General features: G+C 39.9%; 1 protein-coding gene and 2 pseudogenes across 1 annotated transcript; all 3 read left to right on the top strand.

The window, feature by feature from the left end:
• Positions 1-730: 730 nt before the first annotated feature.
• On the top strand, positions 731-8,560 carry LOC127779964 (uncharacterized). The gene is made up of 11 exons (XM_052306897.1): positions 731-1,097; positions 2,613-2,805; positions 2,903-2,988; positions 3,698-3,782; positions 4,782-4,860; positions 4,992-5,119; positions 6,724-6,810; positions 6,921-7,033; positions 7,373-7,503; positions 7,713-7,840; positions 8,114-8,560. The coding sequence occupies exons 1-10, from the start codon at positions 1,015-1,017 to the stop codon at positions 7,823-7,825; spliced, it is 1,098 nt and encodes a 365-aa protein (XP_052162857.1). The 5' UTR covers positions 731-1,014; the 3' UTR covers positions 7,826-7,840; positions 8,114-8,560.
• A 4,041-nt stretch (positions 8,561-12,601) lies between these two features.
• On the top strand, positions 12,602-14,492 carry LOC127778843 (L-type lectin-domain containing receptor kinase SIT2-like; annotated as a pseudogene).
• Positions 14,493-18,396: 3,904 nt separating this feature from the next.
• Positions 18,397-21,127, top strand: LOC127778784 (L-type lectin-domain containing receptor kinase SIT2-like; annotated as a pseudogene).
• Positions 21,128-27,986: the final 6,859 nt, after the last annotated feature.

Here is a 27,986-nt window from a genome sequence, read left to right as displayed (position 1 = left end):
TTGGCACCATGAATCCTGCTAGTACAACCATGATATACTTGCTAGAATGTGAAATGTACCTCGGTTTTTATTTCTGAACCAGTTTTTATACATACATTCAGCATTTCATTTCATGTTCAAACCAACAAATTGCCGCTAATGATGAATGCACAACATGGTACACAGTGGTTGCATGATGGCACTACATTTTTCCAGTCAGTTTTTCGACACATAATAAGCAGAACACAAACCACCATTATAGCTTGAAAAAACAGAGACAAGCTGGTACCTAACTAGAGAAAAAATTGATACCTAAAAAAATAGAAGCTGATACTCTAAAAACTAGTTGAATAGATACCTGTGTGCGGGATGCAGGACGAAATCCGGCGATGGAGGTCGGTGCCTGTGTCGGATTTTTGCCGGGGATTGCTGCGGATAGGTGCACGTGCTGCCGCCGGTGAGGTATCACGCGTAGAAGTGCTAGATTTGGGGGAAGGGAGCACTTCTGCTCGTTGTTGTTGCAGGCGCCGCCGGGCCAAGCCCTAGTTGAGAGAAGGAGTACCTGCCGGCGAGGTATCGCGTGCCCCGGGTTCTCATCGGGGGAAGGAGCTCGGAGTGGCGCACGACTTCTGGTTGGGGGAATCGTGTGTAGGAGACAAGGCTTGGTCGGAAAAGGGATCTGTATTAATTTTATCCCGTGACTGCCGTTTTGCAACGGAAACCCGTGGGGTAGCTGCCCTCTTCTTCTAGTCTTCTGCATCGCCTCCTTTTCGTGAGCTTCAAAACAGCGGGGAAGAAAAGAAAAGAAAAATCGATCCAGATCGGAGAAGCCCAGCGCCGCCCCTCCGCCCGCCGCCGCCGCCGCCGCCGCCTCGCGCAGTCGAGCAGCATCACAGCGGGAAGGCTTAATTACCGCCGCTCCACGCGTCGGGCGTCGGCGCCGCTGGCCTGATCCGGCGAGTCGGACCAGGGGCCAGCAGCTAGCTGATCCGGGGAGTCGGACCAGGTGGCAGCGGCGAGGCGGGGCCTTCGAAGATGATGTCGCCGAGGCCCTCCGCCTCTGCCGCACCGGAAGGCGGCGGCGGTGCCTCCACCTCCCGCTCGGTGCCCACGGCGAGGTGAGCTTTTCATCTAACCGCTTCCTGCCCGTCGCTCCTGCTCCTCGGCGCGAGATCTCGCTGCTCGTCATTGTCATTCCGCTGGGTGAAATAGCTTAGCCGCAACGCGATCAGTGTTCCATTGGCATTGTTGTCCTGGTAGGAAATTAATTGATTGGAGCGAGCGATTTCAGAGGTTTATTGGCGTTTTGTTTCCAGTATGCACATTTCTCGTACTTCCAGTAACTCGATTCTGCACGCTCCACTAATGAGTTTCTCTGTAAGATCTGGGATAGCTGAAATTCTACTTCATACGCATAATTAGGGAGACGCACAATGAGCCTGTGATTTGTAGTAAATCAGTAGGTTTAAACTGACTAGCATGTAGTTCAAGTGTAGATTTCTCCAACATTGTCCAGTATGTAGGAAAAAAATGGTCAACATATTTGTTCTTAAACTGTATATATTAGTTATATTTCTCATGCGTATTTCTTGTAAAGGTTGGTAGTAGCAAGACAATGTAGCAATGAGATACCGAACACTTTATCCAGATATAGCTGAATTTAAACTAGTTAATGTTCTATTTCAGAAGGCAGCTCGACTTAACTAATAGTGACGCTGTAGATTATAGTATATACAAATTTTACAACAACAATATTTTTGATTTATATTAGAATTGCTATGGACATTGTACTTGATATTTTGACATTTATTGTAACATTTTATTTTGTATCACTTATTTAAATTGTTATTGCTATTAAAAAAATAGTATCTGCTGGTTTCTCTTGCTTGTTCTTCCTTTACTTTACCATACTTTGTATTCCTTTTTAACAGTGAATCATACTCCCTTTTAAAATTTGCCAAATTTTATGAGAGAAAGAAGCCAATGATATACATAGATGAACACCCCATTCTTCTATATACCATCGAGAAACTTGTTTTTTCTTCCTTTTGTACCATTGCCATTACAAAACTGTTAGCCATCTTTCATTAGGCTGGTTGAAATGTCCAATTTACTCATATATTACCACAAAACCGATATTTACCTGAATACAAATGTTTGAAATAATTTTTGGAGGCCATTAAAAGAATGAAGGCACTTTTGCTGCATTCAATTTTAGTTTCATAAGAAAACACATGCCATTGAGATAAATGTCAGTTTTGAGGTAGCTGAGTTGTGTCATTTTACCTTGTTCAATGAAGCACACAAAACTGTTTTATAATGGAAATGGTATAAAGGGTACATAATGAGTTACCTGATGTTATATATTGAAATTGGGCCAATTGTGTGTGATTGACATATGATGAAATTCCTCAAATTTCATTGATGAATGAGAGTGGTCAAATATTTCAAGATTGCTAGCTTCTCAATTCAATTGTTTTTTCTACCCATTTCAGATCTGAAAACACCCAATTTCCCTAATTATTTTTCTCATATCAGATGTTCATTTGGCTTAGCACCCTTAAGATATGTGATATCATTCAGTATAATAGCACGTTTTTGTTAACCAAACTATAATGTTTTCTATTGGGCAGGTCAACACCGTTGCAAGTTATTCATATTTTGGGAAACTTTGCTAGAATTTGGTCTGTGTACTCCCTGTATAACTACCTGTCTAGTAGTGGGGATTCAATGGTCGGCTTCATCTTCAGTTGCCTTGTACCTGCTTCAGTCATCTTCCTGGCTTTGCAGAAGCCTTGGAAAGGCCGGCCTCTGCCCAACACACAGGTTGATTTATACATTTTTTATTTTATTGAGATTATGTTATCTACCACTATAGATTCTTGTTTTTGTTTTATCATTTAGGTTGCATGTTTTATTTCAGGTTGTTCCGACAGTTATCAATGGAGGAATTCTGGCATTGTACTTCGTGCTGTGGGGTAAAGGACTTCTTGCTTGCGGACCACTTGTGTAAGTACACTGTATTTTGTTTCTTTAAACACCCTGAAATATTAAAGGCCTAATTGGTCTTCGTTGTGTTGTGTGGTCTACGGATGTCGGGAGAGCACCTGGTGTCTGGTGCAAACCCCCTCTACATACAATTAATGCAAACCATGCTGTAAGGCAAGGGTGCCTGATCAACTAGAAATTTAACAGCATTAGTTTGATTGGTATCCTGGAAAATATTCACTCCATCTAACCCTTTATGCATGTGTCATGGATTTATGATTGAACAACTGAGGGAATGGGTTTGTATGTTTTTTTTTTTTGCTTGTGGAGACGGTTACACTTAGATGCTCAAATGCTGTTCTAAACCATGGGTGCCTATTTTCTAGGTATCAACCCTGCCTAGCACCTAGTTTCCCTTTAAGCAGTATTTGGTTCCTTTAATCTTGATACTATTTGCAGTAACCATAGAGTAATAGAGTAATCTGCTCTAATGTTTCCAATCAAATGGAACCTGGTAGGCTGCCTGTTGCCAGGTGCTAGGCAGTAGGCACTATCCTGTTGCCTTTCTATCACCTTATTTCTGAGCACTTCCATTATAGAACTTAGTTCAATAGTACATATGCATAAATATTTTGTATCGCTCTGAGCTTAATTATACTTCTCAGAGTGCTTCCCAATTTTTTTTTGTATGCATATCTAAGCTGCATTTACTCATGTCTATTGAGTCTAGCGCTCTGCTGGCGGAGTACGCAGGTGCTGTTCTTGGAGTTCTCTCAGCTGCTTTATATGGAAGGAAAGTTAACATATGGAAGAAGGTAAATTGTTGGTATTCTATGAGAAACTAGTATTGTACATTTGTTTTTGCTATTTTTATTTACTGAAACTTATCACTTATTAGGAACTAAGAACTGATTTGTACAAAAATGCACTTTGGCATTGAGTATCGTCTAAGACTGTTATGATAAACCCTTTTTATGATAAAATATATGGAGATGACTGAGTTTGTATGTAAGCACAAGTTCTAGCACTTTGTTTATATGCCACTTGGCCATTAAGGGTGCATTTGCCTGGCTGAAGGAGCGAGTCTGTCCCTACTGATGCAAAAATGAGGCACATGCGTAGCTCAGCAGAAATGATTCTCAATTAAGTTTCGTTGGAACCTGACCAGGGCGAGTGTGCATTTGCCCACATGGACTGCAATGCATGAGCTTCTTTTGAGGCAATTGGTGGCAGTTTGAAGAAGTCAATTAAACCAAACAACTTCTCCACAGGCCCTGGCTAAGCAGATGGGAGTAACCAAATATAGCAATATTACACAACCAAAACAGGCTCATCTTGGCCAGGTCCAATTGTATGAGCCAGGATAGACCCAATACTTTCAGCATGAAGCTGATACAAAGAGAAGTATACAAACTATGTTGTCATAAGCCCATTTGCTGTGGTTAAAAGATATCACTTCAATTTTTGAAAACGTATAGTGCATTTATATGGGTAATCTGATCGACATAAAGCACAGATGAGGCTGCATGCATGCATGCACGAATCTTGAAGTGAATATTCAGAGGAATACATTCTTCATGGTTTCTTTTCAGGAAAGATAACTGTTAGAAATCTGTGCAAGTGTGATTATATTACTGGATAAACTAATTCTTGTCTATGATCATGTGTAGCAACTATTGAATTTTTTCTGTGAGTTTTGTCTGAATTTCTCAAAACATTGCTCCTATACTGATATAAAAAATGAAGTAGCAAGTCAGCAACCAGTAAGTTCTTCATTAGATGATTTTTCACATCTGTTTTTCCTGGCTTTGTAGATTGGTGGGCTCGCTGCTATGCTGGTAGCATACTATCTCTTAGGAAATGGATGGGCTACAAGAACACATTCACCACTATGTATCCTATTTTGCAGATCTGATTCTGAAATAACACGCTGCAAAATTCTATCTTTTTTGTCAATTAAGACTTCCATCCAAATTTCTTATGAACTCAAGTAAATGATGTTGAAAATCCCTGACTTTGTATAGATAGCTTTGGAAGTGAATCACTGGAGAAGGGAACACAAGTTATTGGAATGAAAGAAATGGTGGTCCCACTTACTGCTGGAATTTTATCTGCTTTGAGGAGAGTATTAGCTCGGCGGGTGTCCCTTAAGGTACTCTTGATTTCATTAACTTTATCAATAATGATAAAGTGCTAATTATTTTCCTTAAGAAATACTAAGTTACAGGCAGTATCCATAGTAACCAGGATAGTCATTCTGCAGAAGGTAATTAGCATGCAACGAGACAGATCATTTTCTGCAGAGTATAAAACATTGTGGAACATGAACATCGATTAAATTTCTATCGATTCAATATGCAACCACATCCATTATTTTGAATCCTTCTGCATAGTACGCATGAGAAAGCTGATATGCACTTTTTGCAATGTTTAAAGTTCTCCCTCTGGCACCTACTTACTCTGTTGATGATATCGTGGAATTTGAAGTATTGCGGCAACTGTTTCTCAATATCAGAATCTACAACTTAAGTGTACTTAGAGTATGGGGCACATCCTCCATACATCTTTATACTATCAACTTATTTTGAGTCGTAAGCATAGTACAAAAACTCGGACTGGAGCTCAACCCGGTCAAAGCTTTCAGTTCACCGGTACGGCGGTGAAACCGGCCGGTCTGCCGGTTCATGTGCTGAACCGTCAGTCAATAAAGTGATGCGTGTTTTTGTTCTAACTCCCTGTCTGCATGCGCTATTGTGTTTTTTTTGTGTAAATAGCACATCTGAGATGGTAATGGGCCTTGATTTGGCCCAATAAGGAATGTACAGCCCAAAATTTCTTGTGCTGTTGGTCCAACAGGTGACAGTTTAATCCCGATTCATGGTAAAACCGTGCATTTCAGGCAGTTCAGACTTCAGAGTAGGTCAATTGCATATCCGGTCTTCCCATAGAACCAAACCATGGGCAACACTGGTTCCCTTTTTTTCCGGTTGGATCGCCGGTCCGATCTGGTTTTTACGCTATGGTCCTAAGTTACAATATAGAATTTATATGTGAAATTAAGGGAAAAAGTCCATTTTACCCCCCTGAACTTTTTCGCTGGAGCACTTAATCCCCTAAACAATTTCTTGGCTCATTTTACTCACCGAACTATTGAAAATGTTGTCTTACTCCCTCACGATATTTATCTTTTTTGTTTATCTCTATATAGGTCAAATTTTGCAATGAAATTTGGTGGGATTGATATATGCATTATAACTAAGTCTCAACAATTTATTGGCATTTTTAATCGCTGTTTACATAGGTTGCAAGCATTGAGACTAATTTAAACATATAGGTTTAAAATTTTAAGAAAATAGTCATGAAAAAATATTGAAACTATTTTAGAACTTTGATAATGGTGTCATCTATGGCTCTTCAAAATATAAGCTTAAAATACTACTCATATAAAGAGAAACAAAGAAGAGAAATGTAATTAGCCAGTAAAGTGAATCATTTCTAACAGTTTAGGGGTTAAAATGAGTAGAAAAATAGTTTAGGGGGTTAAGTGAAATAGTTCGAGGGAGTAAATTGAACTTGTTTTTCAAATTAAGGAATCTCTTATGAATCTGTTTCTATCATGACTATTCCATGCGATATTGAGATCCCTGATCATGTGCTGTTACTGCAGCTTATTGGGATATATATACTACTGCTATCCTTAATTTATGCTGAGAAGTATTTGTGGAACTGACAGTTGCCTATTTTGTTATTCCGCAGAATCAACTTAAAAGGCGACTTCATGCAATTAATGTTGCTTCTGCTACATGTTTTCTTTTTCCTTTTGCAATGTGGGATACAATCCTGGTGAGTATACCTTGTCTATGCCCTAGCATGTAATATCTGTTTGCTGCAAAGATTGGCATTACTTTTTTCTTCTCTTTGATATATAGTGATAAATGTTCTGTTGATCACAGGGCTCGGCATCTGACAGCATAGTTAAACTGCAGTTTCCAAGCTGGGTGTACTTGAGTACTGTTTTGTTTGGAATGGTGCTTATATTCTATGTTGACAATGTTGCCGAGGAAAAGTAAGATTTTTCTTACAGATGGGTAATCTCAACTTCTATTAAAAGGGAAATGTAAAAATTGCTCAAATCCTTCCATCAGTTGTCTTCTGTTAATGTAATTGACCAGGCTTAATTATTTTGTTTATCACTAATCTAACTGATCAGAATCTGAGCAGATTATGAATTTAACTTAATTAATATCTCTTAAATTCTTCATGTGTTCCACATAAAACTTAATATCTCTTAATATCTGACGTTCTTACTAAACACAAAGACATAACAACTTGTTTAGCGAACTCCCATTTTGTTCATGATATAATGTCTCTAATTTGTTGATTGTTTTATTATTCTCTCGGGCAGATTGCATCTGGTCTTCTCTTCTCCAAGACATCTAATGGTTTCAACAGGTTGCATCATTGTTTTGGAGATACTGTACAAAATGGATTTCTCCCTTTTGGGCTTTCTGCTTTGTTCAGTGATTTTAGGATTTGGTGAGTTTTGAGGTCTCATCCTTTATATATTCATATGTGATATGTAAATTCTCACAAACTATACTGTGTCAGTTGTATAACATTTGGTTGTTCCTAATCTAAATATTATATTTCTTTAACTGGTAGTTGCCTCCCCAGAAATTTAATGATATACCATTGTTCTTTTGTTTCAGTGCAAATTGCTTAGTGAGAAATGTGTTCTTTTGTAGGCATTTTTGAAGCAACATCCTTGGAGCGCTCGAAGAAAAGTCCTTTGGAGGCACATGAACTATCAAATGGATCATTTCACAACCAGTTGCCAATTTCTGCACTTCCAAGCTAAAAGTATTAAATCGGGGTAAGTTGCACCAAAAACCTTGGGTTCTATTGAGTATGATATCAACCTACTATGTTTTGAATGAGGTTGTTATATACAGTAACACTAAGATCTCAGCTTCAAAAAATTGAGTTGCTTGGTATGCTGTTTGAAATTGAATTATTATCGACTTCCATATGTTGGGTTTCAGTCATGGGGAGGAAAAAAGAACAACAGAGAAGCCTTGAATGTTAAACCAGTTTGTCTACTCATCTCATTAACACTATGATGCTAATTTGCCCTCTTATTCTGCAGCTATAACATGCGGACATGCATACTGTTGCACATCTCAAACTTGTGGTTTCAATCCACTTTTTTAAGGCTTCAACCACAGATAGCTTTGGGTATTTCGACCTTCAAATTTTGCCTGTGAATCTGTGATCCTCCATTGACATTAGTAGTGCTGCTGTTCGTCGCTGCAACGCCCTGTAGATGTATATTCATGTTTGCAACGCAGTTCACTCGATTGCCCCCCAAAAAAAAAAAATCCCTCTCCATCCTCTAGCTATATGATTATTGCAATCACTCAGTTGGACCTCCTTTTTTCCTATGGATTTGTAACCCATGTGTAAAATGAAGATTACCCCTTGCCCGTGTACACATTCCACCTCGATTGAATTCCGACTTCGGAAAGCAGCCAGCATAGCATGCTGCTTTCATGGGTTATGCAAAAATTTTGTTCTATGAAATTCTGAATTTTTACCTGGATTGTCAAGCATGGGAACAACATGCTTGGATGGAGATCTCAACATAATTAAGTCGTAAAAACAAAGTGTTTTGTCCATTTACATCCCAGATGATCTAGGTTGCCTCCGGTCACAAGTTTAGTTCTGTTTTGAAATACGTGCAGTCAATATGTTTAAACATTGACAATAATTTTTACTTTAAATATTTCGATCCAATTATGAAAATCTATTTTGTTAGATTTGCCTCCAAAATTGTACCAAAATCTTATACTCTGCCATACATTCTACAAAATTTATACCCTTTGCCATACATTATACAAAATCTATACTAATAAACCAAATGCATTAGTTCCATGTGGTTGTCTAAAACAACACTTATTTCAGATGGGAGATAGTATTCAATTGAGTAAATTGTGTTGGTGGTTCATAAATTTGTCAGGTGGGTGCGTGCAATTTAGAACAAAACTTGTAAATGCTCATTATGGTGTATGAACTTGTCTTGTCTAGTCCGAGTGAACCAAGTCTGAAATGATACATTGTGACTAATCATGTTGAGTTAGAGTTTAATTAGGATGTCACACGAATAAACTAGCACATGAGACATATCTTATGTGTAAATAATGTTTATTTATTTATTTATTTTGTTCTACCATACTTTGTATCTATTGCATATTCCTTTTATGTTTTATATACTTTTTCTATGTACGCTCAACATGACTTACTCTATGATTGAGTATATGTTTTTTTTTTCTAAAGAACCAGGAGCTTTGGTATTTTAGTTGATAGGAGAGAAAAATTCGAAAGTACATAGTATTACCATGCGCCAAGGCGGCAGTCATGGAAAAAAAAACTATAAGGAGCTAATCTCCTATGAAAAATGGAGCCAAAAACACAAACCGCACAACTTAGTTAAATTAGTTATAACATGCTTTTGATTTTAGTTTGCAAACCCTAGATAAATTTGTGCATCAAAACAATTAATTTATAAATTTATACGCTAAATTATACCCACATAATAAATTCGTATACTGATGTACTCTATTTAAATATAAAGCTTAACATTTAGTCCTGCTTTACTCGATAGCAGTCGTGTTCACCACTGTTCATGCCCTTGTGACTCGAATGTAGCTAGCCATTAGAATCTTATCTTTTTCAAGATGGCAACTGGCAACATAAGATCGAGCCAATAGCTAGCCCCTCGCTGTAATAAGGCAGTAGAATTGCACCTCGCCGTAAGGCGTAAGCTAGCTTGACTGTATTTGGACTCAGAGCTATCACCGTTTGTTGTCCTGCAGCACCTGTACCTGTTACCCTCTGTCATATTCTGCGATTGTCTCCTATGACGCCTCTGAGGGCCCCTTTAAATCGTAGGAATGAAAAAACAGAGGAATAGAAAAAACACAGGATTCTGATAGGAATACAATTGTAAAACAGAGGATTGCAAAACACAGGAAAAACACAGGAACGACCGTTTGATTGGACCACAGGAAAAACGCAGGAATCAGATGAGAAAGATAGACTCAGAGAAAATGTTCCAAGAGGTTAGACCTCTTGCTAACTTTCCTCCAAAATGTGCATAGGATTACCCATTACATAGGAATTTTAAAGGATTGAATAGGATTCAATCATTTGTTTCAAATGCCTCCATATGATTTTTTTCCATAGGATTAAAATCCTTCAAAATTCCTACATTTTCCCTACAAATCAAAGGAGCCCTTAAGATTGGGGTTCATTTCATTAGCATGTGTGCCTTAAATCAATCCATTATCGACCAATTTTCCCCAATCAGTTCAAGGGCAAAAGAGTCTAACTTAATCTAATTTGCATAATAAAGTAAAATTCATATGGACCTAATTAAGTGACATCAACATCAGTAAACTTTGCATAATAAAAGCTAAGGAAAACCATATCCATTTCAAACGAAACTAAAAAGAATGTTCTAGAGTGTTGTTTGTTCAGTTTTGAACTTTTTTTTCCATTTGAAATGATCTTCGAGCACGGTTTAAGAGGCAATCTAAATAAATATATAGTTGTGTAATTGTATTGTTAACTAGCATATTGCCTGTGCGTTGCAACGAGGTTTTAATTGATTATTAACCTACTATTATCATTGTTTTTTAATACATCATCACTTAAATTTTAAATACATTTTTTTGATGGGAAAATTTTATTTTATTTTTTAAATATATTTGTAACTAATATGTGGACCCTATGATATCACAATATATTTTTTTTCACACAAAAGAAATAGAGATGATGGGCAGGGATGAAAACTGAGCGGATTCTTTCTATGGATATCTTTCGGAGCAAATAATTCCTCAAATAGTTCAGATACGAATACGGGTACATATATTTTCTCCCGGATACAAATACAAATATGGTATCGGGGTTTTCGACGGATGCAGATAATAATACGAATATCCGGCGAATAGTTTCGGATATCCGCTGAAGCCATGAGACCCCATTTCTTTACAGCTCTATGACCTTCAATATAGCTTTTTAGATTTTAATAGTAGCGCACCTCTTAACACTAGTCCACACTATTAATATTATTTAAACTTTTAAATATTTTGTTAAATTATACTATATTTTATATAAATTGAGCTAATTATATATGATGATGTTTGTTTCTATTAGAAGTTGAGGTGGTTTTCGTGTTCCGAGAAAAAAATATTTCCGTACTCGTGTCCGATCATATTTGATCCTAATTCGTATTCGAGATAATTCGTATTTGTTTCGGTATCTGAGCTATTCATATTTGTTTTCCATCTGGCAAAAAAAAAAAGAAAATGAAAATGAAAACAAACATGGTATGAGCATTATCCGTCCGCATCCACTCCGTTTTCATCCCTAGTGGTGAGGGTAGTTGATATGTGGGTTCTTTGGCCCCATATGTCTTTTATTCACCATTACTATTCCTTTTTAAATGAGTATAGATATTTCTAAACAATGCAAATGTGCAGGTTAACAACTAGCTATAGACATTCCTTGGCAATATATTAATAATGAACACGCTTTTAAAACATTTACTTTTAGAATTCGGTATAAATTGGAGTAGAGAATAGAGGAGAAAATTGCCCCAAATATTTTGCGCTTGTATAGTATTTTTGTTCTGGCTTGTTCTTTTGTTTTCTGCTTAAAGGGGCATGCGCTTGAGATCTTAAGGTGTGAACCAACATGTTACACATCAAATAGATTTATTTTAAAAATGAACAACTCTGAGATTTTCATTTACTACCATTGATCTGACATACTATTCCCTCAAGTTCTTCATTTCTTATCATTTTGGACATGATACCCATATTAATTAGGGTGTATATTATTTATTCTACCCATATTAAATACCTTGAAGTGGTATATTTAGAGACCTGAGAGTGTTATGTTTAATTGGCTTAGGCTTTATTTGTTCGAGATTTTTGGTAGGAACTAAACAACAGCACACAAAATATGAAATGCCATTATGATATGATTAATTAAGTATTAACTATGATAAGTTTTTAAAATAGATTTATTTGTTTTTTTAAAAAGTTGTGTATAAAAAGTTTTTAAAAAACATATCGTTTAGCAATTAGAAAAATATGCTCATTGAATATGAGGGAATAACTAAGCCCAAAAAACTCAGAAGAGCATTACTATTGGAATGAAAGGCCCAGTTCCGATTTAATGAGAATTTTACAACTTCGCTGTTAATAGGTTTTTTTTTTCACTGCATGGCGCATAGTTGGAAATAATAACACCATTAACTACAAAGGGCAATCTCGACCTATACCGGCCACCACTAAAACTCTTCAACGACAGTCGACGAGAATTCTCATCCACCGCAACAAAGAAAGCTTATTCAACCACTAAATTAAGCTGCTATTTTTTTTTTCTTGTGTTTATACTTTTCTTTTATTCTTAAGTCCAAAGTCAAAGTCATAATCACTTACAGAGCGTGCAGAAAAAAAAAGAGGAAAATAAGGTGGCCTATCATGACTTTTGTTGGGAAAAATTGACAGGTGAAAGAGCTGTGATAAAGAAGCAAGCCGCTGCAGATTGAATTGCTGGGTAGGATATTTCTAGGCTGGGGCCATAAGACAGTTCTGCAATCTTCAGCTCGTGCTGGGTGCTCTTGCATCTCGGATTTGCTATCAGCAACCAACACCATGTCCTCCAGTACGTTAGTGCTCCTGCAGCTCCTATACCTTATTAGCCTTATCCTACCAGCCTTCTCTGCCAACGATGACAACCAATTCGCCTACTCTGGCTTCTCTGGTGCTAACCTGACCATGGATGGTGCAACTATCACATCAGGTGGCCTCCTAGAGCTCACCAATGGCACAGTCCAGCAGAAGGGCCATGCATTCTACCCGGTCCCTTTGCGCTTTGTCCGATCACCCAATGGATCAGTGCTCTCCTTCTCGGCATCCTTCGCATTCGCCATCCTATCTGTCTACGCTGATCTAAGTGCTCATGGCATGGCCTTCGTCATTGTGCCAAGCATGAACTTCTCAGCTGCGTTGCTTGGCCAATTCCTGGGACTCGCCAACATCCAGAGCAACGGCAATAGCAGCAACCATTTCTTCGCTGTCGAGCTCGACACCATCAAAAACAAGGAGTTTGGTGACATCAATGCAAACCATGCCGGCGTCAACTTGAACGGTCTCCGATCAGAGCAGTCCTACTACGCCGGCTACTACGATGACAAGGATGGTAACTTCCATAACTTGAGCCTGATTAGCCGTGAGGCCATGCAGGTGTGGGTGGACTACGATAGCAACAACACGCAGATCACTGTGGCCATGGCTCCCATCAAGGTTGCGAGACCCATGAAGCCATTGTTCACAGCCAGCTACAACCTCACATCTGTGATTACAGATGTTGCATATGTTGGTTTCTCCTCTGCAACTGGCACAATCAACGTGCGGCATTGTGTACTCGGCTGGAGCTTTGCGATGAATAGTCCTGCTTCAGCCATTAACTTAGGTAAGCTACCAAAGCTGCCACGCATGGGCCCAAAGCCACAATCGAAGGTATTGGAGATTGTTCTACCAGTAGCAACGGAAAGTTTTGTCCTTACTGTGGGCATTATTGGTCTTGTACTCATACGAAGGCATATGAGGTATGCAGAACTGCGTGAAGATTGGGAGGTTGAGTTTGGACCGCACCGGTTCTCTTATAAGGATCTGTATCATGCAACTGAAGGATTCAAGAATGAGAATCTGCTGGGTGTAGGAGGATTTGGGAGAGTATATAAGGGTACCCTTCCAGTATCAAAATTGGAGATTGCGGTAAAGAGGGTGTGTCATGAATCAAGGCAAGGAATGAAGGAATTTGTTACCGAGATTGTTAGTATTGGTCGTCTCCAACACCATAATCTTGTGCAATTACTTGGCTATTGTAGAAGAAGAGGTGAGCTGTTTTTAGTGTATGACTACATGCCAAATGGAAGTGTTGACAAATACATACATAGTATAGAGGGAAAGACCATTCTAACTTGGGCCCAAAGGTGGCATATCATCAAAGGCATTGCATCTTGCTTGGTCTATCTCCACGAAGAGTGGGAAAAAGCTGTTATCCATCGGGACATAAAAGCTAGTAATGTTCTTCTTAATGGCGATATGAACGGACGACTTGGTGACTTTGGCCTTGCAAGATTGTATGATCATGATGATGACCCACAAACCACGCATGTGGTTGGAACAATAGGATACCTAGCTCCAGAACTAGGACACACTAGCAAGGCGACCCCTCTTACTGATGTATTTGCTTTTGGCATGTTTGTTCTTGAGGTTGCCTGTGGGCAGAGACCCATCAATCAAAGTTCACTTGATAGCCAAACGATGTTAGTTGACTGGGTGCTTGAGCAATGGAACAAAGGATCACTAGTCAGTACAGTGGATAGCAGGCTTGAAGGAAATTATAATGTTAGAGAGGCAGTTTTAGCTATAAAGCTTGGACTTTTATGCTCTCACCCTTTTGCTAATGCAAGGCCTTCTATGCGACAGGTCATTCATTACCTTGATGGTAGCATTCCATTACCAGAGATGTCACCAACAGATTTGAGCTATCATATGATGACAATAATGCAAAATGAAGGGTTTGACGAGTACATCATGACAAGTTCATCGATGGTAAGCAATGGCACTACATCTGCCATTTCAAACGGAAGATGACATGAATTATGGTCATCAGATATGAATGCACTGTTCTTTTCTTACTCCTTTTGTAAAAACTGCTTTCCTTGTATACAGAAGGATCTTTTTGCTAGGTGAGAATTGTATGTGATTGTAAGTTTTTACAATATTTGTGTAAAAACATGTAAACAGTTTGTTTATAATGAATTTAACTATTTTTATACATAATAGAAGAGTTGCTCCAAACGGCCTCTGTATGAATTTAACTCATAGTAGCCAATATAAGCTCTTGTGGTTGCTTAACTGAAGCTCAAGCCATCCGCGCATGGAGCTGAGATGTGAAAGAGAGGTGATTGTAAATCATCTTTAGCAAAATGTCTCTGCATAATACATATATAGTTTTTCTATTGAATATAAACATTTATGCACTATTAATTATAGGGTATAGGTAAACATTTCCATTATTGTTTGGACATCACCACTATAGGTAGATTGTATATGCACTAGTCCAATCACGTGATAGAACTGTCATGGGGCAAACGTGTCAAGTATCGAGAGTGCCTGTGCTCACCTCACACTTGTACACTTGTATCACGTGCTCTGGACGTACTTGGACTGGCTGTGGAAGTTCAAGCACGCAAAACTAGTAGCATGTGCAGTCGTAACTTACACCACTAGACTACCAAAGGGTGTGCACATAGGAATGACAATAACGTCGCCAAGGCTGGTAGGTTCATATAATGATGCATTTAGAACACACCATTTTGGAATTAGCTACCTACACCAGGCAGGTATGGGGTAATGTCCACCATAAGCTGAAGATTTCGCATGCTCCTCCTCTGGTGACCTATTATTCTGGTGGTTTGATTCTCGTCGCCTTCTTCCAACAAAGTCCAGTTGCGCTGCCTAGCTTTGATGCTGTTCTTATTCTGATTTCGTGGCTGGTGTGGAAAGAGTGAAATGCTCAGGCATTCCAGCAGCGCGTCTGCAGGTTTGCGTCGCAAGTGGCTCAAGCGATCTGGGAGGAATGGGAATGGTGCAACTGGCCTGGGAGGATACTGCAGCAGGGCTCCTTTCTTTGTGTAGCTAGATTGGGTGCAGTAGTGCAGGCTTTACCCCTTGTTCTTATGTAAGTCAATCACAACAACCGTATTTGTTGTTTAAACTTCGTACATCCTCTACATTTTTTTCCCTCACTCTTAATACAATCTGGCATTCCACTGGCCGGACCGACGAAAACAAAACATTTTGGAATCTGTACATTTATTTATACACACACATATATAAAAGCCTAAAGTAGGTATTAATTAATTATAACTTGTGACTGTACATAATCGTAGGTACTATATATGATTGTAATATTTTACAGAACCTCCTCACATATATAAAATATCATGTTTGGCCCATATTTACTTAAATTTCATGTTAGAAAAGTGTCCATGAAATTCAGTTGGTTTCTTGGCTAAGATCATTGGTTCAACTCATATTACTTTGAACAATATAGCTAGTGATTCAGTATATGCCAAATTAGTTCAGTACGCCAAATTCATATTATTCCCTCCGTTTAGATCATATACCCTTCGTTTGTATCAATAATCTGAGGATTTACCCTCCTATGCAAATGACATATATATGGGGGGGGGGGGGGTTACTGACATGTGGGTCCGGAGGGTAAATCATTAATTGCAATCTAAAGAGGATATGTACAATTAGAGCCCCTTTGAATCGTAGGGTAGAAAAAACAGAGGAATAGAAAAAACACAGAGGATTGCAAAACACAGGAAAAACACAGGAATGGTCGTTTGATTGGAGCGCAGGAAAAAAACGCAGAAATCGGATGAGAGAGATAGACTCAAAGTAAATTTTCCAAGAGGTTGGAGCTCTTGCTAAATTTCCTCCAAAATCCACATGCAATGTGTCATTCCATAGGAATTTCATAGGATCTGGAAAGCTTCAATCCTTTGAATCAAAGGGCCAAATAGGAAAATTTCCTATAGGATTTGAATCCTATGAAATTCCTATATAAATCCTTTGATTCAAAGGGTCCTTACATTTTACTTTCTACTTCTCCAGATATTTGCTGTCCAGTCCTTAAAAGTTTGGTCCCTACATGGAACAGAGTTCCTACAAAATATCAACTTGAAGCTAAGTCATTGAAGTTACCTCACGTTAAGGCAATATATCTGAGGTCAACATCGAAGAAATCCTGTCCTACTAACTGAAAGGAACTCCCGTGTATTTTTTCCCTTTTCGTTGTCGTCCATATACTTATTCTGCAATATTGACGTATCGAATACTTTTGATCACCGATGACATTTCAACGCCGTAAGAAATATGTTCACCTTGGGTGTGTTTAGTTCACGCCAAAATTGGAAGTTTGATTGAAATTGGAACGATGTGACAGAAAAGTTGGAAGTTTGTGTGTGTAGAAAAGTTTTGATGTGATGGAAAAGTTGAAAGTTTGAAGAAAAAGTTGGGAACTAAACCAGGCCCCTTTTCCATGGAAGAACACAACTGAGCTGTCCAAATCAAGAAATCAATTTCCACAAAGACAAAACCTGTCACATGGAATTGAAGGTGCCAGGTGAAGTTTCAAAGTTAGGCAGCACCTTGTAAGTCGCATGGAATCTGATGGTCCTTTTGTGGTATTCCATTCCCGCAATTAATTTCTATGGAATAATTTGTTATGTGATGTCAACATCTTCTACACTAGCACAGATTCTTACATCTGTAACGGGTCCAATAAAACCGTTATAGATTATGTCATCTGTAACGGGCGACATTGGCAACTGTTATAGATGACCAGAACATTCTTGAGCTGTTACTAAAGCCGCCTTATCTATAACGGCTCCTAATCAAGAGCCGTTACAGATGTAAGCTCCTTTATCTGTAATGGCTTCCTCATTGCCCCGGCCGCACAACCCTTCCCCCTCCCGCTCCTCCGTGCCACCGCAGTCCACATCATCATTACATTCCTGCAACGCGACGTCGATGTGCTGCCGTGCAGTGGCCATTGGTAGAGCAGGGATGGCCGGAGTAGTAGGAGGCTAGCAGGGATGAAACCAGATTGGATGTTTTTTGTTCTTTCTATTATAAATCTCCACATATGTAACAGCTTACGAGTTTAGTTTATCTTTTTTTTAAGCTGAATTTTCACATATGTAACGGCTCCACGTTTTGAGCCGTTACAGATAACTTTCATCTATAACAGCTCTCTAGCCCTTACAAATGAGTCTTCACGTCTGTAACTGTTGGTCTGTAATGGTTAGTCCAACCATTATAGATGTGATTTTTGAGCCCTTACAGATGTAGTGTTCTGTACTAGTGTATAATTGTACCTTAAACCACTATAATAGTTTGAATAGGTCAATGTTTTATTAAATTTGATTTCTCTAAATAGAAATTTGATTGTAGATTTTTTTAGAAGAGATGCAATACATTCTAATAATTAAGAGTGTTTTTTAAGAGTTACCACCCTTTTTAGTACAAATTTGTGCACTAAGGTGGTGACCATAAAAAACATAGTAATTAGATAGTGTAAACCAGAAGCTTATCAAAACCATATTATGTTGTATGGGTAGAAAGATATTTGCAGCACAGACTGATGTCAGGTCATGTTTCTTCTTTCAAAAAAAAAAGTCAGGTCATGTTTTGCCAAAAAAAAAAAGAAAGAGGAAAAGCCCCAACCCCCTAGGATGCAAACAGATATATAATCAGAGAGGCATAGAGGGGAAGAGAGAGGACCCAAAGTATCCATGGCTTCTATGTCTTAAACTTTGTCTACTCAATGAGCTTCAGACATGTCTTGGACAAAGCCCATGTCCTCCCTCCTATGCACCATCCTCTCCCTTGTTCTTATCCTTGAAGCTTTCACAACCAGCCATGGCGAGTTCGTCTACCATGGCTTTTCTGGTGTTAACCTCACCCTTGATGGAAATGCCATGGTCACACCAGACGGCATCCTTGAGCTCACCAATGACACAATTAATCTAGGACACACATTTTATCCAACTCCACAAAACTTCCGCAAATTTTCCAACAGCACAGTGCAATCATTCTCACTCAGCTTTGTGTTTGCAATCCTCTCAGTGCATGATGATATAAGTGCAGATGGCATGGCCTTCTTTGTTGCTCCAAGCAAGAACCTTTCCAATACATGGGCACAGTATATAGGTCTCCTCAATAGTAGGAACGATGGCAACAGAAGCAATCACATGTTCGCGGTCGAGCTTGATACTACCCAAAATGATGAGTTCAAAGACATCGACAACAACCACGTTGGAATCAACATCAACAGCCTCATCTCTTTGCAAGCTCACCACACTGGATACTACGATGACAAGAGTGGTTTCTTCAACAACTTGACTCTGATAAGTGGCAAGGCCATGCAGGTATGGGCTGACTATGATGGAGAGTCTGCACAAATCAACGTTACCTTGGCTCATCTTGGAGCACCCAAATCTGTAAGACCACTGCTTTCATCTTCCTATAACCTCTCAGATGTTCTTAGAGATCAATCATACATCGGTTTCTCAGCCACAACAGGTGCGATTAGCACAAGACATTGCGTACTTGGTTGGAGTTTTGCTATGAATAGTCCTGCTCCAGCTATAGACATCTCCAGACTCCCAAAGCTACCACGCCTTGGCCCAAAGCCTCGTTCCAAGACCTTAGATATCACCCTGCCTATAGCCACAGCAATATTTGTCCTTGCTGCTGGTACCGTTGTTGTTTTACTTGTTCATAGAAGATTGAGATATATGGAGCTACGGGTAGATTGGGAGGTTGATTTTGGGCCACATCGATTCTCCTTCAAAGACATGTACCATGCTACGGAAGGGTTTAATAAAAATAACCTACTAGGAGTAGGTGGGTTTGGCAAAGTTTATAAAGGCGTTCTTCAGAAGTCTAAAGTTCCAGTAGCTATTAAGAGGGTGTCCCACGAGTCTACACAAGGGATGAAAGAGTTCATTGCTGAGGTTGTCAGTATTGGTAAGCTCAGACACCGCAACCTAGTGCCTCTACTTGGTTATTGTCGGCGAAAAGGTCAACTCCTTCTAGTATATGACTATATGTCAAATGGCAGCCTTAATAAGTATTTGTATCCTGAAGATGGAAAACCATCATTGATTTGGGCCGAGAGGTTTCATGTCATCAAGGGTGTCGCATTTGGCTTGCTCTATCTCCATGAGAAGTGGGAAAAGGTTGTCATACACCGAGATATTAAACCAAGTAATGTTCTTCTAGATAGTGAAATGAATGGAAGATTAGGTGACTTTGGTCTTTCAAGGTTATATGACCATGGGACTGATCCACAAACCACTCACATGGTTGGAACCATGGGGTACTTAGCTCCAGAATTGGTACGCACAGGGAGAGCATCCACTTCTACAGATGTCTTGCATTTGGCATATTTCTTCTTGAGGTCACCTGTGGGCAAAGACCTATTAAGAAAGACTCACAGGGAAACCAGCATAGTTTGTTCGATTGGGTTCTTCAGTTTCTGCATAATAGCTCACTAATCGAGGCCATGGACAGTAGACTCCAAGCTGATTTTAATATCGATGAGGTTTGTCTTGTCCTAAAGCTAGGTCTTCTATGCTCACACCCATTTACTAATGCAAGACCTAGCATGCAGCAAGTCATGGAGTACCTTGAAGGTGATACACCAATACCAGAGATTTCATCAAGGCATTTTAGCTTTACTATGCAGGCTTTGATGCAGAGCAAAGGATTTGAATCACCAGACATGTTATGCCCACAGTTTACGAGTATTGGCACATTCTCTGAACTGTCAGGGGGAAGATGATATACTAGAAGTTATGCAGAACTAAGAACATCAGAAAATCATATTAGGATATACATGTACATTTTTCTCAACCAGAAATCTGTAAACCGGAGAACAGTTTGTAGTGACATAAAAATAGCAACAAATGCTATGTAAAATGTTTTCACGTTTCTTTTTCTAGAACTTCTTATGAAAAAACGAAGTGTATTTACTGTTTGTTTTTGTCAAGATTGGCTAGAAAGCTGCCTCACTTCATTAGTTCATTGTACTGAATAGATCTCTGGAGGACTGAAATATATGCAAAGATTCAAGAATTTTAGGTTAATAAATGGTTGGAAGCATATATGCATTGTCGCTCTTAGAAGATAAAAACAGCGAATTGTTATAGTAATCAAAATTTTAGGTTAACAAATGGTTGAAAGCATATATGCATTTGCATAATAAAGTGACAGTGGGATATTATAGAAACTTCAGTGAAAATAAACATTGAAAGATCCAAAGATTCATGAATCGTGAAGTAAAGATCCAAGACCTTAATTATACATGACAGGCTAGGAGGATGGGAGCAGAGGCAGCAGATTTAGTTGTGCTAACTGACTCGTGAAAGAAACACCATCCTGCTCCTTAAACACCTCAATCCTAATCTGACCCAGGCTCGTAATAAACCCTTTGGTATTAACAGTTGCATTAACCAATGTGAAGGTAAACAATCTATCAATTAGATCCCACTCACCCAACAAGAGGTAAGTCCATCTTGCACATCATAAGATGTTTGAGGATAACTAATATGCTTAAATGTTATTTTATGAACTTAAGCAACTCAAATTTAGCATTGATGTAGTTTGCAGTGACACATATGTACCCCCAAATTCTGAAATTCTAATAATTAGTCCAGAGGTCTACAGTAGAATTAACATTGTACCACCTACTTTTCAACATTATGATGCAAATTGTTTCTTAGTGTCCTCATTAATGCAAGACAATTTAATCAAATAGTTTGCTGTCTAACTATCCGAAAAGATGGGTGGATGCAATTTAACAATTTATTCCAGTTTTGGATCATCTGTTTTCTGAAATACAATTTTCAGCACTAATAAAGAGCTTGGCGATTAGAATACGGCACACCTGAGGGTCAAATGTAGGTTGTCACCATCTGAAGAATGAATGATACTTCCAATGTATAAATAATCTTTCCCTCTCTTCACTTGGAATATATTGGAACAATACATCCCAATATGCCTATTTAGATTATTTGTTCCTTGGCCAGGTCAGTTGAAAATTCAGTTTGCAACATTTGCAGATCGACTTTTATTTTTTCCATCAATAATTTCTGGTTCGACATAATATCCAAACCCTAGACCTTTTCTTCTGTGTGCGATGTGAAAGATCAACTGAAAGACATTCAACTGAAATCTCTGACTTTGAAACTGTTCTCTCCACTGTAGGAAGAAAAAAAAAAGTTCATTTCTAATCCGGAAATAATCTGAAACACAGGTGTACAAAAATAATTTTTGCATTACCATACATGCTAAGCCAATTAAGGAGTGCTACATCCATAATAAGTTATGCCACACAAATGTTGCACGGTTATAAAATGTGATATCTCAAATACCCAATTCTCCAAGGATATTTGTGCCAAATGTGAATCACTAAGTCACACAAAAAGGTAAAATGGTTTGCTGGACACGCAAAATAAATAGCCATTTAAGCCAAATCATAGGAAAGAAAGAATCAAAGTAGCCATTGTTTGCTAGTCACATAAGAAGACAACCAAAGACAAAGATCACACTCAGATGTACTCATTTGAAAAGAGATCTCCATTAATATGTATGTCTAAATTCCTTCACATAACTTATTGAGTGAAAGTGTTGAACAATGTAACAATTAATTTTCTTAAAAATATCATTCATAACATCATAAAGTTAAGCCTAATGCCCTAATATACAATGCAAAGTGAAGGTATATAGAACTGCAGACAAGAGACAATAGTGATGCCTACTAACTGCCTATATAATCCCCTGTTACCCATGGATAACGGTTCCATCTGGATCTCTTGCCACATTTCTATTGCATTATTAAAGTTAGCTAGTTCTTCATAAGAAACCGTTGATCTCATGCTTCCACTGGTATGCAAGTTGAAAGATGAGACGATGACTAATCCTGGGAAAAACTCTAGGCCCATCCAAGTTCCCTGTTGACAGTAACAAATTAAAGCAGCAAAATGTGGATTACTGGACTGTATTCTGTTCTCACATTTTCCAATCCAATATGCAGACTTCTTTGGCAACACCATCATCACCATTAGAGCCTGTGCACACGTGCACTGGACTGGAGAGGAAGGGAGAGGGGGTAGCCGGGTACGGGAGGGACCGAGGGAGACAGATGTTCTCACCAATCAGCGATTGCTGGTGCCTCTGCCGCTGCCGCTGCCACCGCGGCGGCCACGGCCGCCAACGCTCCCGCCGTCGCCGCCGTATGCTTGGTCGCGCGTGAGTTTTCCCCTTGCCGTGCTCGAGTTGCCTGCAGCCGACTAACCATGTGCCCGTGTAAGGGCTTCGCAATGAGAAATTGAGAAGTCATTTTTTGTCACAGCCCATCTACTGAAACTTTTCTAACTTGTATGGGCCACGTTCACACGCAGCCCATGATGATTTTTTAAGCGGAAAAGAAACACATGAGGCCCCTCATCCTGTCGCCAAATTACAAATTCGTCCATAACCAAAAAACAGATATATGCATGACATCCTTCAACTTACAAAACAGGATCACTCTGAGCCCTTAGGCGCAGTGGCGGAGCTAGGATATAATTATAGTGGGGGCTCCTTAGCTTTTTAGGCCTTCTAACCATCTCAGACAAAGTCTATTTTAGCCTACTTGCAATAGACATATGGATTTAAATTTTAGGGGATCTTAATGGGGGCTCTAATAAATGTTCTGTTGCCCACTGCTTAGGCGGTTTTGTCGAAACAAGATTTCGGCAATACTAAAAGGGGTGACTATCAAGCTGGAAAAGTGGATGGATTAAGAGACAAGGAATTTTATACAGGTTCAGGCCTTCTTAATCAAGAAGTAATACCCTACTCCTGTCCGGGGATTGATCCGCCGAGTGTATTATAGATCGTATGATCTGGGTGAAAATCGTGCCCTTAGAGGCATCCGGACCCCTCCTTATATAGGGGAAGGGGTCCGTATTACAAAATACAGTCCATATCCCTAACAGAATAGGTAGTTACAGATAAAATATAATCGTAACCGACTAGGATCTTGGGTATTTCCTTGACATACAAGTTTAGAATTTAACCCGAGTCCTCTTAAAGATATTCTATCTATACATGGCACCCCATACCCAGTCGGACTATACATACCGTGTAGGTATGGGGTATCCATAATCTCCACAGTAGCCCCTGAGACCTTTACAGTCGACGAAATAGTCTTCTCTTAAAATCCAAAACGAAAATCCGAGTACTTCGACCTCTTCTGCCCTAATCTCCGAGTATCAAAATCAAAGACTGTGAAGGTCTGAAAATAGAAAAAATCAGGTGCATCGACTAGATGCACCTAGTTAGATGTAGCCCCCGACTATGTGATTAGTTAAAAACTAAACATATAGTCAAGGTTCGAATAACATCCAACCGAGTGGTTTTACAACCAAATGTTCCAAAGAATAACATAGCTGAGCATATGCGATATTCAATAAAATATCCAGCCGACTGCTTTAGCTTTAATATACCAAAAATGGAGATATAAAAAGGCCCGTGTAAAAAATACTCTAAAGGTCCATAAATCAACACATATGACAAAAATCCGAGTAAAAACTCTCAAAGATCCATCAAATGTGGTATAAATATGATATCATGGCAATTGATGAGTCAAAATAGCCTAGGCTATGACTCACGCCATAATCAAAATAAGCATATAACATGCCGAGAGAATGACTGTTCAAAAACCAATCATCTCAACAAAACCCAAACAGCCTTTGCAGCCTAAAAAGGCCTACAAAAGAAGTATAACACCTTTTTGTCGGGCACCTTTTTATTTGCATCGTGATAATTCCAAGGAATTATCTAACAGCGTCAAAAAGGATTTTAACAGCATTGGGCTACACTGTTGCGTGCAAGTATTGCTGAAGCAAAACGCCTAAGTCCCTAAGGATCACAACTTAGCCACGCTGATAAAAAGAAGTGGGCTGAAGTACTGTTCCGGGCCTAGGCCCATTAGTACTCCCGATACCCTAATAATACCAAAAACCCAACGCCGATTCATCTTCCCCGCCGAGACTTTCGCAGCTTTCCCCATTCCCCGCTACAGTGCAAAACCGCACCGGCGAAGCTAGGGTTCCCCGATTCGCTCAAATCCGTCCTCCAAAACTCCACAGAAATCTTCCGCGCATCTAGCGCATCAATCTCCCATCCATTCCCAGCCACATTCCGGACCAAATCATACCATCCAGTTCACATCCATGCGGAAGAGAGAGAAAGCTTTGAAAGTCAGTGGGCACCCTCCGACGTAACGGAGGAGAACTTGAAAGAGATGGTGGCGCACGGCGTTCTTCCGGCAAAAGAGATCATCGGGTGGCGTCCAGCATGCGGTGAAATGTTTCCGACCCCCGACACACACAAGGTGGTGGTATTCTCCCATTTCTTTTATGGCGGGTTTTCTCTTCCAACCTCAAGTTTCTTCCGAGGAATTTTGGATTTCTATGGAATTAGCTTGCATCACCTAAACCCCAATTCCATAGTCCACATCGCCAATTTCATCCATGCTTGTGAAGCTTTTCTGGGGATTAGGCCGCATTTCGCTCTATTCCACCGCATCTTCTTCCTCAAGCCCCAGCCAAACAAAAGCAAACCATGCGTAGTTGGAGGAGCCGGATTTCAACTGAGGGGGACCTTGAGCCAAAAATACTTCTCCATGCCATTCAAGACCTTGAACAAAGGTTGGCATGCGAACTGGTTCTATGTGCAAAATCCCGAGCCAGCGCTTCCTGGATACTCCTGTCTTCCCCTAGTTTATCGCGATACCTGGAACTCACCGCCGATGGGAGAAGAAGCCGCCCAAGCGCTCGTCTTGTTGGATCGCATGCTGAAGCTGAAAGAACAAGGTCTGCAGGGGGAACAAATCACCTGGCACTTCATCAAGACCCGGCTGGCACCAATCAAGGAAAGATCCAGAACAGCCTTTGAGTTTGACGGCAAGCATGACCCCAACCAAGAGAACCCAGAATCTCTTGAGTTCAAAATTATGCAGGAGAGAATGTACAAAATCTTCTCGAATGCCATCGTGGTCAGCTACTCACACTTATTGCCAGTTGTGCCATACAATGCCTTCAACCCTCCTCCACTGGTATGTATTATACAACTCAGCCTCTCTCAAAGCATGCTTTTATCCTCTATAAAGTCGACTGAAAACTTGAAATACCATGCACAGGAATTTGCTTTGATGAAGTCCGATCCCCCAATTGCTCAACGCCGCTCACTTCACCGACACACTGGCCAAGCCAGTGGAGGGCCGAAGATCTAGTCGGACGTCCAACCCAACGCCTCAAGATCAACTAACCAGTCAGATTCTCGTAAGAGGAAACTGGTTTCAAGTGACGATGAAGGCGATGACACGGAGAAGACGGGCAACAAAGGGGTGATTGGAAAACAACCAAAGTCAACCAATCCGAAGAAGAAAACATCTAGTCGTCCCATGCTAAAAATCTGGAAGTCATCCAGGTATGTGTCCTCTGGCAATTTCCCCTGTTTTACTAGTTACTCTCAATTGAAACAGAGCTGATAGCGTGTCTAAAATTTGTAGAAAACCATCTAACATAGATCCCTCTGGAAAAGACCCCATGCCAACTGGCACAGAGACTGGTCCTTCAGTAGAAACTGGGCCGACTGCCGAAAACCGCCCGGGTAATAATCAACTGGCAACCGGCAATGTAGATACCAGCAATGAGCCCCCGACTGGGAACCAGTCGGCCGAGGCTGAAGCCAGTGCAGATCAGGAGCCCCCGACTAGAAACCAGTCGGGTACAAAACAGAATAGAGATACCCTAGAAATGGAAGCTCAAGTCAACAGCCCTCCCAAGACGGACACCTGTGCTTTCCCTGGAACTAGTTCTCCTACTAGGGTCCAAGGACCTGCTCGTCCCTGACCAGAAATCATCACAGGTAAACAAGTTCTCCAAATCTGCTTTGATCTGACAACCTTTATTCAATTACTTCACCATTATTCATGAATATATAAGGGCCAATGACTGGTGATGAAGAAGAGATCCTCCGGATACGATCGACTGAAGATTCTCGCCCACCAATATTAGTCAAGTGGTGGGATGATGAAATGCTACCACAAGGAATTGTAATAAATAAACATAAAGAAGACGAGGAAATATGCCTGCTGAAAAGGACACTTGGCCAAGCTACTTGTCTTGTAAATGTAAGTCTACTTTTTACACAACCTCAACCATCCCGTCAGCCACCTTGCTTAAACAAAGATAAATCGGTGGTGCAGAGAATCCATCTTAGGAATGAGGCGAAGACCGCAACCCTCGAAAAGTTAGTTCCCCACCTCGGAACCCTTGAGGCCACCAGAGACCAGCTACACGAAGCCAAGGAACTTGCCAGGAAGACTGAGCATGATCTTAGAGATCGGATCGCGGAGCTTCAAGATTCCAACTTTGAGCTGAGCGGCTCATCAAAAGGTAACTCTCATCCTTGTCTGACTCATTTGATGCTGCTATCCATATGCTATCAACCAACAAGAAGCAATACAGTGCAAGCCGCCAAGATATCCGATCTGGAGAAGCGGCTCAAGACTCTGGAAAAAGATAAGGACGAACTGACAAAGTAGAGGGACTCGGCCTTGAAAGATGTCGAAGGTACTTGCAGCTAGAACTCCAAAAAATCACTTCTTATCTTCATGCCCACTTGCTGATTTGAATGTACTTGTGCAGATCGTAAAATAAAATCACAGGCTCAATTCGACGTTTTGGTCAACAAATCAAGAGGCTTGAGGGAGCTAGAGATGAGGTCGCCAATGCCGCTACACCACTCGTCCAAGCCATGTTTTTTAATAACAATGGTCCGAGTGCATTTGATGCTTCCGAAATCTTCGACAAGCTGAGAATTGCTCCAGATACATATTTTAAGAAAATCAAGGAAGCTAGAAGTATGGGAGCAAGCTTGGCGTTGGCAATGACCAAGTCCTTGTACCCGAAGATTGATATTGACACCGATGATGGCTTTGCAGACGGGACAAGCGAAGAAGCTGCTCTTGACCTCATCAATGACGCGCAGAAAGCTGCCGATAAGATAGCCGTTGATGTAGTTGAGAGATTCCAGGATAACGACCTCCGGCCGACTGGATCTAATAACTCTGATGATGAAAAGACTGATACTGATTGATGTTGTATTATAACAATGATGATGATGATGGAGACACAATTTGTACAATACTGATGAATTTATGCTGTGCTTGATGCTTGAAACTTAGCTCCTGATTTCTTAAAAGTTTTTGTCAAACCTCATTGAGCCTAAAACCCACAAAAGTTG

This window comes from Oryza glaberrima, chromosome 7 (assembly GCF_000147395.1).
Source record: "Oryza glaberrima chromosome 7, OglaRS2, whole genome shotgun sequence".
Taxonomy (NCBI): Eukaryota; Viridiplantae; Streptophyta; class Magnoliopsida; order Poales; family Poaceae; genus Oryza; species Oryza glaberrima.
The sequence above is the reverse complement of the archived record's forward strand: the minus strand, read 5'-3'. Positions and strand labels throughout refer to the sequence as shown.

Excerpts from the sequence above, each read along its gene's own strand:
- LOC127779964 (XM_052306897.1), top strand. The coding sequence starts at position 1,015 with ATGATGTCGCCGAGGCCCTCCGCCTCTGCCGCACCGGAAGGCGGCGGC. Across the intron at positions 2,806-2,902 it reads GGCCTCTGCCCAACACACAG|GTTGTTCCGACAGTTATCAA; the intron begins GTTGATTTATAC and ends GTTTTATTTCAG. Across the intron at positions 4,861-4,991 it reads AAGAACACATTCACCACTAT|ATAGCTTTGGAAGTGAATCA; the intron begins GTATCCTATTTT and ends GACTTTGTATAG.